This window comes from Oxyura jamaicensis, unplaced genomic scaffold, assembly GCF_011077185.1.
Source record: "Oxyura jamaicensis isolate SHBP4307 breed ruddy duck unplaced genomic scaffold, BPBGC_Ojam_1.0 oxyUn_random_OJ71459, whole genome shotgun sequence".
NCBI lineage: Eukaryota > Metazoa > Chordata > Aves > Anseriformes > Anatidae > Oxyura > Oxyura jamaicensis.
In genome coordinates this window covers 222-14,482 of record NW_023310533.1, presented here as the reverse complement: position 1 = coordinate 14,482, position 14,261 = coordinate 222, and the positions used below count along the sequence as shown (strand labels likewise).

General features: G+C 39.2%; 1 protein-coding gene across 1 annotated transcript; it reads right to left on the bottom strand.

Moving 5' to 3' along the window:
- Positions 1–239: 239 nt before the first annotated feature.
- LOC118159651 (mesoderm induction early response protein 3-like) lies at positions 240–13,298 on the bottom strand (the record flags this gene model as incomplete). The annotated part of the gene is made up of 6 exons (XM_035314219.1): positions 240–4,148; positions 4,242–4,387; positions 4,586–4,713; positions 9,173–9,267; positions 11,624–11,705; positions 13,128–13,298. Coding segments are annotated over 6 exons (1,080 nt in total), but the record flags the coding sequence as incomplete, so codon positions are not given.
- Between the last annotated feature and the right edge of the window lie 963 nt (positions 13,299–14,261).

The following is a 14,261-nucleotide window of genomic DNA, read 5'->3' as shown; positions in this document are numbered from 1 at the left end:
GCTATGCCTAAGTCCCATATACAATTTTGCTGTGCTTAATGTTTGAGGGAAATCATTGCTTCTTATTTTACCTGCATATTACTTTTGTCACTCTTCCTTTTATAACATTAGGTGGAAGGGTAGCATGTACATTAGTGTTACCCAGAGTATCTTAAAGTGTGGTTGAAGTTGGTGCTGAATAATTCTGAAAATGAAATAGCAAACATGGTGTAGATGCATGAAAATCTTTACAAGTAAAGAAAGATTTCCAGACATTTATTTCTGGAACTGTACACCAGGTATTAAAGTACAACAAATACAAAATAATGCTAAAAAAAGTGTATGTACAAATATTAAAACCAATGCAACAACAGCAACTTCCCTCTTGAACATCTGATACTAAAACATGTTCTGATTGTCAATAAATTTATTGTTATGCACAGGGTACTTACTTTGAACTGAGAATAACTGGAATCTGTTTTATTAAGAGGACTCTAACCATACTATCAATTGTAAAATACAATAGGTATTTTCCTTTTTCAAATGAAAAATAGGAATAAAAAGAAATAGTAACCTTGTCGTTTAATTTATAAATTACTGTATTCAGTTTTGCCATCAGTAGATAATGTATTTGTAGTCCTGGGCAAATAATGTCCCTCTTGGTCAGTTTATCCATTAGTTTACATTCAAAGTTGAAATATTCACTAGAGACTTCAGTTAAATTAAGGAGCATCACTATGTTCTACTGGATCTGAAGTTTTCATACATTTTTTCTCTCAGTTTTAAAAATTAAAAAAGGAAGCAATTAATTGACCTAATTATACACAATTTAGTATTCTTCAAATAGTATTGTACATCCTTCAAATAAATTCAGTAGTTTGACCATGACAAGAGGAAAACTAAACATTTGAAAATATAGCATGAGAAGACTTAACAAAAGTATAAGTATTGCTATAATCACAGCACCAGTTACACTTCTAAATGAATCAGCTATCCTCTTCAGATTCCCTGTGCATAAATAAGAATACATTTACCAATACTGCAATCGCACATTATGGATTTTTGGTTTGTTTGTATGGGGAAAAAGCATGGCAAAGGACAAAGAATTCATCACAGTTTGTTATAAGAATTGTGCTTCACCATCTAAGAACCAAGGCAATATAATTTCTTCATATGCTTGCAATTCAGTTATCTTCATGCTGACTTTTAAAACACAATTCTATTAAAAAAATGGTAACAAGTTCTCCATTTAAATGTTTAAATAGAGAGAAAAATAAGTCCAACTTTTAAAAGGAAAAAAAAAACAATAAATAGCTATTTTACATGGATAAAGCCATAGTGGTACAGATTTATGAACGTCACATCGAGCATGCACAAAAATGTTACTATACACAGAAGTGGTCAGTAAATAGTGAAATAGGTAACTAAAAAGATGAAGATTTACATATTTACAAAACCTTGCAAATTATTGCCTCATTTTCACAAGGAATTCAAAGTAAACAATATCAGCTAGCTAGCCAACAGGTTAAATAAGATCAGCATTTAAAAATCTATTAGACTAGATGAAATTCATTTTTCTCTCATATCATTTTCTGAATTATTTTGGTCAAAAGTCATTATTAAATAACTAAAGTGTCCATTCAACTTGCTGACAACCTAAACCTTAGACAAGTCTCTGTCTACATTAAGATCCCAGCAATGCATAGATAAACCGAATATATTACTGCATCAGTTAATGAGAATGGGCATATTCATTTAAGTGCAACTGGTATAATCAGTCATATTTGTATAATGATTTTTGTATAATGATTTTTTCTGTAATACACACCAGCCACTCATTGTAAACCCACAGATAAACTTGAATGTATAATAATAAATGATTATGGCCAATATTTTCCAAAATTAAATAAAATGTGTTGATTCATAAACAAAAGAAATAAGGTACAGAGTTCAGCACAAAACAGCAACCAGAAGCTGACAACTTGGCTAAAAAAGGCCAGAGTACAACAGGGTCAAGGCTACCCATTATTTACTGTGTACTTACTAGAATTACATATATCAGATGTATAAGTTAAGAACTGATTACAAAATTATCTATTTTTGTCCACTGTGCTCAACTAATTTCTTTTTAATATAGTAAAGGTGCTATTGTGTAAACACTTCAAAGTAATCTTCATTACCATGCTGTAAAGAAAACTCCATGCTTCCATCTAAAATTCAGGATGTCAATGCAGTTCACAGTATGCATAATAAATACCCTCTTCCCTTTCAAATATTAAGGTCACTACTTTCTAATTACTCAGGATGACCTTGAAGCAACTATTACAAATATCAGCAACATAAATTTAATCACTTGAATAATGAAAACAAGTTAGTTAGAGCCAATTAAATTTATAATATGATCAGTGCAAAGAAAATTATGGAGAGAAAACTAATCTTATGGAAATAAGGTTCAGATTCTCAGTAAAAAAAAAATATCTGCAAGTTGTATGCTACATGTTACAAACCAGTACTATGTTTGGTTCAACTGTCCCATAAGAATTAGAACAAGCATTTGCAATACAAACTTTCTGGAACTTGCACTTTCTAACTTGCATTCAACTTTCAGAATAAAAATTTACTGAAGTTAAATAGCTACTTTTTTACTCATCTTTTCCTATTTGTCCAAGGTAGCAAAGTGCCATTTTTCAGCTAATGACTTTACTAAAAACAGATAAATGCAATCCACACTGAAGTTTTTAAATACATACTATTTCTTGTTATACTATTTCTATATAAACTATACAGTCCTTCAAAACTGTAACACTTTGAACTGCAGCGCTCCAAACAATTTAAGATGTCTTCCAAAATAGACTAGCTGTAAATCCTAAACTGTGCAGACCATAACTTTCCTAAGGCAGCTGACATTGTATAAAGCTTAGTTACACAATTATATTACTCTTCAAAGTTGTAGACAAAACCCATCAGAATACAACAGCCTAAAATGCATCTGCTTAAGCCAGTAAGGTCAAAGTACACAGACACCTCTGGCAGTATAATTATTTGTGTAAGGTAGCCATGGCCTATAATTTTGTAACAGCATCCAATTGCATGTCTTCATACTTTACTCATGTTAAGTCCCTTGTACTAGCTTCCACCAAGATGAACTTGCTGTTTTGTAAACTGAAGTGCTCTAGTTTAGTATCACAAGAGAAGGTCCCATTAAAAAAAAAAAAAAAAAAAGCTTGTATGTTTGTGCAGTTTAAGTTAAAGAAACCCATACTTGCCTTTATAAGAAAAAAAAAATGCTACATTGTGCAGGGATCAGGACTGATACCTGTAAACACTGTTATTCCACTACATTTATTACAGCAGAAGTAACAGACTAAAAAGCCACTCCAATCAGTTCAGAACTTCTGTGCTGGTTTTGAAATGGTGGCCTCTGTCTACAGGCTTTAAAAAAACATTGAAGCAGAGCTTAAAGCTGCAACACAGAGTTCTCTTAGTCCCAAACTCTGCCAAGCATCATGTTACATTTCCACATTTATGGACTGAAAAAAAAAAAAAAAAAGAAATTACTCTTGATAAATCAAGATATAGTTCTATATATACAAAGACATCACTGATGTCATAAAGTTCAAACTTCCAGTGAAAGACTAGGCAAACCTGATAGCTCCCATCAAGTTTACTACTACTGCATAAAGTACCCACCGTTTGTTTCATTTTCTACAGTCATTCTGAGTGAAGAGCAGTATGTTGGTGAAGAGCGTGGGTGCTGATAAAACCATTTGTCTCATTTGCAGATAGACTGCTGAAGTCAGCCACTGAAACAGCCATTTTGGCACTTGTAATATGATGCGTGTGGTTCTCAAAGTCCACACTAAGGTTACTTACAGAGACATCATTCATGAAAGATTCTGGGACAGCAATTCCCATTTTCAATCTCTTTGCAGGTCTGTCTGTCTCTTCACTGCACATGTTCATTGAGTTTAGCTCTGAATGATAAAAGCCAGTCTCAAATAAATTAAAACAATCACTTTCACCATTGCTAGGCAAGTTAAGCAATTCTTCTGTTCCAACAGGCACATGATTAACTGGTGCTCGGGGTAAGTTGTCCATAGAAGGAAAGGCATCATCCAGGCAGTTCACATCTGAAGCGCGGCAGACTGTAGCTACACTATTTGTCAGTGCTGGAAAAAAAACACAGATGAACACAAATGTAAATGAAATAGTTTATGTAGTCACAACAAAGATTGCCCCCCCCCCCCCCCCCCTTGATTTACCTGTCAACTCATTGGCAGTGATCGAGTTCAGAATGCTTAGCTGTTGATCAGGAATGGTTTCTGTTCGAGTATTAGATGTTAAGGCTGAAGAATGTACTACTCCACTAAGGGCTTCCACTTCATCTACCAAACGATCCATGTAGTCCCTAAAAGAATATTACACCCATAATAAGTTATTTACCATGAAAATTAAATTAAGGCCTAAAATGATGATGGATTGAATTTCAGTTGTCATAGCCACTGCAGCATTAGACTGCAATGACAGGAGGAGAAAGTGGGCAGGGGGAAGTCTTCTATGTTTAGGATTTGAAATAGAAAACACATTCTAAGAACATTTTACTTACGTAACTCCTGGATGATGGTTATACCTCTTCTTTCCAAATCTTGTTTGCTGAGCAAAGTAATCATAACGTTCTGACTTTTTCCATATGTAATAGAAAGCCACACACTCAGCAACTGTTCTGGTTCTTACCTAAAAGAAGGCAAGAAGAATTGACAAATTTACGTAAAGACTTATGTTTTGTCATTTCTCCAATTCCCATATACCTGCAATATTGTTACCTTTACTACTCTAGAATCTGGAACAAACCAACTCAATTAAGAAATTTACAAGACATAAGAAATCTACAGTTTCAAACAGCTGTTACATCTGTTCTACTGTATTACATTGTTTTTTGTTGTTGTTGAATAGATTGAAACTCTATCGGAAACATTTCAGTTCATAAACTATAACATTTTTTAAACTGTAAGACAGAATCTCTTAAAATAGAAAAAGCTCATTAGAGAAGTGAAAGAAGTGAAGCAGAAAAAACTCGGGGTACTCATTCCTTTTGGGAAAGTCAGAAACTGCCAAGGCTTTGACAGCAGATATGCACAGTAGAATCACAGAATGGCCAAGGTAGGAAGGGACCTCTGAAAATCATAGACTCATTAAGATTGGAAAAGACCTCCAAGATCATTTGGTTCAACCTCCCCCCTACCACCAATATCACCTACTAAACCACATACCTAAGCACCATGTCCAACCTTTCCTTAAACACCCCCAGGGAAGGTGACTCCACCACCTCCCTGGACAACCCGTTCCAATGCCTAACTACTCTTTCTGAGAAGAAATTTCTCCTGATTTCCAACCTAAACCTCCCCTGGCGCAACTTGAGGCCACTGAGGGACCCTCCTCTAAGGGAAGTCTGCTGCCTTCCTGGGGCCCGGGTTAAGGATGTCACCAGGAGACTTCCAAGCTTGGTTTGACCCTCAGACTATTACCCATTGCTGGTCCTACATATGGGAGGAGAAGAAGGGGCAACACGTAGCCTCAGAGCAATCAAAAGGGACTTCAAGGAATTAGGATGGATGATCAGAAACTTGAGTGCGCAAAGTCATCTTCTCTTCCATTCTCCCCAGTACTGACAGCGACAGGAACAGAAGGGTAGCATCCATTAACACGTGGCTCCGTGGCTGGTGTCATCGCCAAAATTTCAGGTTCTTTGGCAACAGGAAGCTTTACATTGCACCAGGCTTGCTGGCATCAGATGGAATTCATCTTTCCCCAAGAGGGAATAGGGTCCTTGGTCATGAGCTGGCAGGGCTCACTGATTGGGCTTTTAACTAGATTCAGTGGGGGAGGGGGATATCATCAGGGATGCTGGCGATAAAGTACAGGATGACATGCCATCCCACTTACGCCAGCTGAACACCACAGCCAACAAAGGATGCCCAGAGCGGGAACAGAGCTTAACAGGAGAGCTACCATAGGCCCACATGGACTAGTTATAGTTGCCCCATCCAGAAAGGCAGACGCATTGGGAGCCCAACTCAAACACCTATGTAAACACACACAGAATAGGGAATAAACAAGGGGAACTGGAAGTGCACGTGCAGTTGCAGGGCTATGATCTCATTGCAATTACTGAGACCTGATGGGACAGCTCTCATGACTGAAATGTGGCCATCGACAGCTTTGTGCTTTTTAGGAAGGACAGGCCAGGAAGGTGAGGTGGTGAAGTTGCTCTTTATGTGAGCGAGCAACTGGAAGCTATGCAGCTCTGCATAGGGGGGGGGGGGGACAAAATGCGACTCAAGAGCCTATAGGTGAGGATTAAAGGGCAGGCCAACAGGGGTGACATCGTGGTGGGTGTTTACTATAGGCCACTGGATCAGGAAGAGGAAGTGGATGAGGCCTTCTATAGGCAGCTGCAAGTTGCCTCACGTCCACAGGCCCTGGTTCTTATGGGGGACTTCAACCACCCTGATATTTGCTGGGAAGACGACACAGCTCAGAACAAACAGTCCAGGAGGTTACTGCAGAACACTGAGGATAACTTCTTGATGCAGGTGGTAGGTGAGCCAACAAGGAGAGGGGCACTGCTGGACCCAGTACTAACAAACAGAGATGGTCTAGTTGGAAACATGAAGGCTGAGGGCAGTCCTGGCTGCAGTGATCACAAGATGTTGGAGTTCAAGATCCTGCGAGGAGGAAGCAGGGCAAAAAGCAGGACTGCAACCCTGGATTTCAAGAGAGCTAACTTTGACCTCTCCAGGGACCGAATTGGAGGAATCCCCTGGGCCAGGGCCCTCGAGGAAAAGAGGACCCAGGAGATTTGGCTAATATTCAAGCACCACTTCCTCCAAGCTCAGGACCAGTGCATCCCTACGAGAAAGAAGTCAAGCAAGGGGGGCAGGAGACCTGTGTGGATGGACAAGAAGCTCTTGGGAAAACTTACACAGAAGAAGAACACATATATGTTGTGGACAACGGGACAGACCACTTGGGTGTAATATAGGAACACTGTCAGAGAATGCAGGGATGCAGTGAGGAAGGCCGAGGCCTGGTTAGAATTAAATTTAGCAAGAGACATCAAGGACAACAAGAAGGGCTTATTCAAACACATCAGAAGCAAAAGGAAGACTGGGGAAAACGTGGGTGCACTGCTAAGTGAGGTGGGTGCCTCCTCGACCAACGGAAAGTCCTCCTTTCTCTGGACTTCCTCTCTTGTCTCCAAGGGTCTGAGATTCCTGAGGGCTGATATCTGCAATGGAGACTGAAGCAAAAAACATAATTCAGCAACTCCGCCTTCTCTGTATCCTTTGTCACCAGAGCACCCGCCCCATTCAGCAGTGGGCCAACATTTTCTCCGGTCTTCCTTTTTCTACTGATGTATTTGAAGAAGCCCTTCTTGATGCCCTTGATATCCCTTGCCAGATCTAATTCCAAATGGGCCTTGGCCTTCTTTGTCACATCCCTTCATACTCTGACAGTATCCCTATATTCCTCTCAAGTGGCCCATCCATTTTTCCACATGCTGTAAATTTCCTCCTTCTGTTTGGTTTTGCCAGGAGCTCCCTGATCATCCATGCAGGTCTCCTGCCCTTTTTGCTTGCCTTCTTACTCATAGGGATGCACCGATCTTGAACTTGGAGGAAGTGATGCTTGAATATTGACCAGCTGTCTTAGACCCCCTTCAGTAAGAATTGTCCTGAAGGTATTAAGGACTTAAGAGACTCATTTTGATCTGTTAACTGTTCATCTTTTTCAGCCCCAAAATGGACATTGCTATGCAAAGTCAGTTTCTTGGAGAAAAAGCTGTTACGTCTACCTATATTCTTATAAAATATACCAATTTTTGGATGCAGAAACATTTCAAATCATCACCAGCCCACAGTTCCTGTTTAAGTTTCACTATATACTAGAATATACAACTCCATCCTGATATAGTATGGCAGTAAACTATACTTGAGCTTGATCAAGCTTACAGAAGCATCAGAGGCAAATCCAAAACGCCTTGGGCATAGTAATAAGCCTTGCTAGTTTAGACAGGAACGTACCAGGCAGGGGAGAAAATAAATATATGCCCATATGCACCACCTAGTATCTGATGTCTCAGCTAATGCTTTGCAGTACAGTGATGAGGAAGCATCTGTCGTTAAATTTCTCCATGCACTAAATCTTGACTAGCTGATACTTTCCATATACAAGTGACATCAGTTTATGCTGGGTCCCAGGACTCTCCCCAAATTTTCTGACGTTTTACCTACTTGGATAAAAACGACTGGATTTCTTAGACAAATTCTAGTCCATAGCGACAGATACTGCAAATCGTGTGCTTTGTTGCATGTTGGATTTTTTTTATATATATTTTTTAGTGTTTTTAAATTATTTCTTTGCATCTCTGGGGAATTATTATTTATTGGTAAGGTCCATTTAAAATTTCAACTGCCCAAACGTTTATCATAGGACAAGTCAAGTATTGAGCAGGACTAGTCAACTACTGCTCAACAGCAACCACGACACTGTAAAGTTTACCTGAAATATGACAAACACCAGTCTCCTAAAGAAAACAAAAAAAACCCTCAAGATGTTATCAAAACATAAAGGAAACACACACAAAATTTGGAAGTGTCCAATACTGTCAACTGTACCAAGTGATACATATTTTTGATCAAGAAATATCCAATCCTTATTCTTCAGGCACAGAGGAATAAATCGGAAACAATCCAGATCAAGATTAGAACTCCTTCGTTAGCCAGAAAACAGAGTCCTGATCAATGCCTATAGCACTGTCTTCTGAAAACACAAATAAGCTAAACCTGTTTCTGTATAATTACACCCTCCTGTTGATAAAATTAAGTAAAGAGGCATTTTCCCTTCCTACAGCCACAGCATGAAGTACTATACTAGGCAAGGCAAACATTTAAACTAAAGTAAAATATAAGTGCATAAATGGAAGTGGTGCCAATTTAAGTCAATTTCAGAGATAATACAGATTCATCTACCTTTTCAAATGATATCCAAGATAAAGTTAACACAAAAACACCAAGCTGGTTCTAGTTTGTTGGTTCTTATTTCACTCTTCTGCGTGACTTTGGACAAATGCATTGCTCTTACAGATTTTCAGCATCTACCAATTCTTCCATTTCACTGTAAAAACGCTAACCTTGTTTTTCCGTATGAGATGAAAGTCTTTTCCATAAATCAGAAGTGCATGTTCAAAGCTTCTGCATTCTTCATCTGTCCATGCTGTCATCTCTTCTGACAATAACAAGAACAGCACAATAAGTGTATTTTTGCTCAATAAACTATTACAGAGAATAAAATGTGTTATTAACACACGAATATCCAAATGGATCCAAAAAACAATAGGCCAGTTATTTAGACTCATGTTCTTTCATCTACTGTACAGGTATCCTACCTGAAATCTAACACTTCTTGTTTATAGAGAATCATAAGAGTTTGATTTCTAAAATATTTAATCCTTGAGGGCAAAGGACATTCAAAAGCTCTGATTTATTTCTTATGAAATTTGTCATTAAAAACAACAACTCACAAGACTTTAAAATACCACCAAGATATCAGTGAGATTATTTTTTCCAAAGTACTTCTTGCATAGGACACAAGGAGCAGCAGCTGTTTGTAAAAAGAGCAAAGGAACAACCAGTTTGTTTTAAAAACCTGCAGCTTGTAAAAGTGAATTTTAGTTTTACAAACAAAGTCACTAATAAAAGAAAGATGCAAACAAGGGGCCAATTTATTTTGTGGTTTTCTACAGCCTGCCTTAATATATGTTTTTTAATATATGCTTTAAACAAAGCAGTTCAAACTATTTACATATACCAGTCTTGTCTTAAGTACAGTTGCTTTCATATCTTGATTACGGCTTTAGGTCTAAATATAACAACGGAGGAATTTTCAAGAATCCTGAATTCATAATGGTGATCTAAAAAATTCTGTTCAGCTGTCATTTAAAGTCAACGGGGGGAAAAAAAACATCTCAAAGCATTTCTGGAACCAGGCACTGGAACCAAGACCTTTCTGCTCCCAGATGAAAGTGATAACCATTCTACTACAAAGTCATTTTCTTTCTTTCTCATACAATTTTGCACTCCTTTCTACAGTGCTCTCAAGTTTTAAAGTGTCCTGGTTTCAGCTAGGAGAGAGTTAATTTTCCTCCTAGTAGCTGGTAGGGTGCTATGTTTTGGATTAGGATGAGAAGAGTGCTGATAACATGCTGATGTTTTAATTGCTGCAGAACAGCACTTACACCAAGACAAGGACTTTTCAGCTTCTCGCTCTGTCCTGCCAGCGGGCAGGCTAGGGATGCAGCAAGAGCTGGGAGGGGACAGACCCAGGACAGCTGACCCAAACTGGCCAAAGGGGTATTCCATAATATCTGATGTCATGCTAAACAATATATAGGGGTGACTGGCTGGGGTGAGGGGACTGGCTACTCAGGAAGAAACTGAGCATTGGTGAACAACTGCATTGTGCATCACTTGTTTTGTACACACTTATTATTATTACTATTATTATTTTCCTTTTCTTTTCTGTCCTAATAAACTGTCTTTATCTCAACCCACAGGCTTCACTTTCCTGATTCTCTCCCCCATCCCAGAGAGTGAGGGGGGAGGGTGAGTGAACAGCTGTGTGGTGTTTAGCTGTGGACCAGGTTAAACCACAACAGTATTTTAAGTTCCATCTAACTTAGGGTGTGGGAAGCGGGTACTAGCCCTTAGGACAAAATCTGAGGCTCTGAACTACAAATGGGCAGAAGTATTTTTCAATGCCTGAACAGTAATCTAAACCCTAGAGAGGCGTGGGATTTAGGACATGGCCCTGCAACTAGTATCTCCTTATTGTTTAGCTCTATTCCAGGCACCTAACTTGTAAACATTCAAGTTCCCTCTGGATCCAGCTCTGAGTAGGGAATATCTGCTACAATATCAATTTACAGCAGGGATCGTAGTCCATTTTTGCTTTGTGCAACATGAATGTTAAAACACAAGAACTGTCTTTACTAAATGAAAATCAGAGTTTATCATTTAAGGGAGTAATAAAGTTAGCAGCAAGCAAGACAGAAGTTCATTTTCCACTTAACTCAAAGCTCTCCACATTCTGTCAAAGACCTACAGAATAATATGGTGGGAACCAGTTTAGGATTGACGTAGCAGAACGTTGATGCAGTGTGGAAGACAGTGGGGCTCCTTTATATAGCCAGCTATGCTTTTCTGGTACTGGTATAAATATAATCTGATTGTAGTTGACCATGATCTCAAAAAGGCACTGTAACATGGGTGAGAACTGACTCTTGAGAACAAAATCACAGCTTCCCATCCATCTCTCAGTCTGTGCCATTCTTATAACAGCAGTGGAGGAAAAGGTGTAAAAGCTGATCCTACGAACTTTATAAAAGTTGCAAACATCTCTAGCAGAAACTTCCAGATGACCAACAGTCAGATTATACCTAATCTGTGCAAAAGACATAATTGAAAGGGACGTACTTAGCAATCTGATTCCTACTCAAGAATATAAAAAGCTGGACAGAAAAAAAAATAAAAATAAAAACACTTTTTTTAAACACATTTCTGAAAAACTCAGGTACTGTTCTTACCCTGAGATGTCTTTCCATTTGAACAGTATCTCTCAATTGCTTCTTTAACATTATGGCTACTCTTGAGAAGTTCATACAGTGCCTATAAAATAAAAAGTCTTTGTAAAAGAGTCAAAAACTGCAAATATCCTATCTAAACAACTGAAATTAGCCTTTTGATGAGCGCACCTCACGTAAAAAAAAAAAGTAATTTGTCTTTATACATGATAAAAAATAAAAATAAAATAACAGCCAAAAGCAGAACCATCTAAAAGTTGAGGCAAGGTTTAATTAAACAAATATAAAATATTACATACAATTATTAAAAAAGGCTGGATTTGTCAAGAGCATGACAATCAAACATCACAGAACACAACACTGCCAACATTCAAATATTCATAATTTTAAACATGTTCTTTAAAGAATTGCGATCAATGGCTCGATGTCCAGGTGCAGACCAGCGATAAGTGGCATTCCTCAAGGATTGGTGCTATTTAACATCTCTGTTGGCAAAACAGACAGCAGGATCGAGTGCATCCTCAGCAAGTTTGCCGATGACACCAAGCTGCGTGGTATGATTGACCCACTGGAGGAAAGGGATGCCATCCAGAGGGACCTGGACAGGCTTGAGAGGTGGGCCATGCAAACCTCATTAGAGGTTCAACAAGGCCAAGTGCAAGGTCCTGCATCTGAATTGAGGTAATCCCAAGCACAAATAGAGGCTGGGTGGAGAATGGAGTAAGGGTAGTTTTGAGGAGAATGACTTGAGGGTCTTGGTTGACAAGAAGCTTGACGTGAGCTGGTAATGTGTTCACAGCCGAGAATGCCAACCACACCCTGGGCTGTATCAAAAGAATCGTGTCCAGCAGGTTAAGGGAGGTGATACTCCCCCTCTACTCTGCTTTCATGAGACCCCACCTGGAGTACTGTGTTTCAAACTGGGGCCCCCAGCACAAGAAGGCCATGGACCTATTAGAAGGAATCCAGAGGATGGTCACGAAGATGATCAGAGGGCTGGAGCACCTCTCCTACAAAGACAGGCTGAGAGAGTTGGAGTTCAGCCTGGAGAAGAGAAGATGTTGAGGAGACCTTATAGCAGATTACCTGTACCTAAAGGGGGCCTACAGGAAAGCTGGAGAGGGAGACTCTTTGTCAGGAAGTGTAGTGACAAGAGAATGCTTAATGGCTTTAAACTAAAAGAGAATATATTTGGATTAGATATTAGGAAATTCTTTACTCTGAGGGTGGTAAGGCACTGGAACAGGTTGCCCAGAGAAGTTGTGGATGCCCCATCCCTGGAAGCATTCAAAGTCAGGTTGGATAGGGTTTTGAGCAACCAGGTCTAGCAGAAGGTGTCCCTGCCCATGGCAAGGGGGTTGGAATTAGATGATCTTTAAGGTCCCTTCCAACCCAAACCATTCTATTATTCTATGAAAATTACCAATAGATATGATTGGGGTCAGGATCTTAATGAGAAAAAAAAATAAATGGAATAGTCACAAATGGTACAGGATATAAAACATACTTGCTCATTGTCCCTTGTATATAGCCCTTCAGGAATTCTGCCAATCACTTCTTCATTTCCTGTTCTTAAGGAGGTTTCAAAAAGGTATTCTTTAACTTTACTTTCTGAAATCACACCAGGTTTCCAAAGTAAATGGTCTTCATTTTCATAGGCTGCTGAAACAGAAATCCATTAACAACAGGTGTGACATTTTTAAGACTGTAACATAAAAAGCTATCTCACAGACAAAGAACAGGAACACAGAAGAAATGAAATCAAATATCATCATGCTACTTGTGAATTGAAGCTCACTTTTTGCCCAAAAGCCTTCAGAGTTGTGGCAAATGGATGTCACGCATGTCCCAGAATTCGGTAGACTAAAATATGTGCATGTAACAGTTGACACCTTTTCAAAAATGATATGGGCAACCACGTTGCCAGGTGAAAAAGCGCATCGTGTGTGTAAACATCTACTTGCTTGCTTCGCAGTGTTAGGAGTCCCTGAGCAGATTAGGACAGATAACGGGCCTGCATATATTAGTCAGAAAGTCAGGACATCTATGTTAAAATGGGGTGTCAAACACGTGACAGGGATTCCACACTCACCGACAGGGCAGGGACTCAGAGCGTACTCATCAAGTCCTAAAGGACTATCTGAATAAGCAAAGGGGAGTGGAAACTGAGGGACAGCAAAGACTGTACCGAGCACTGTTTACCTTGAATTATCTGTGCCTGATGGGTGATTGAGAAGAACCACCTGTGATGATACATCACCAGAATCTCAAGTTCAATAGAGCAATGACCCTACCACAGTTTAAAGTGATGTACAGGGATCCGGCCACCGGGATCTGGGAGGGGCCTGGTTCGGTCATTTTTAATGGTCGAGGGTATATGTGTGTCTCCTCAGATCGCGGACTGCTGTGGGTGCCTAGTCGAGTGCTGAAGCCCATGGTGGGTCATCGGGATCAGTCCAACAATCAAGGCGATCAGAGTTCTGATTCTGGAGACAGTAATCCCAACAATGATGGCCCTCCATCACATTGAGGTTAGGGAAGATATGTAGGTTACCTAGGCAAATAAGACGGGGCAGTCTGCTTCTCGCTTCTCGCTAATATTTGCAAAAAAAAAAAATTAAAAAAAAAAGGGGGGGGGGGG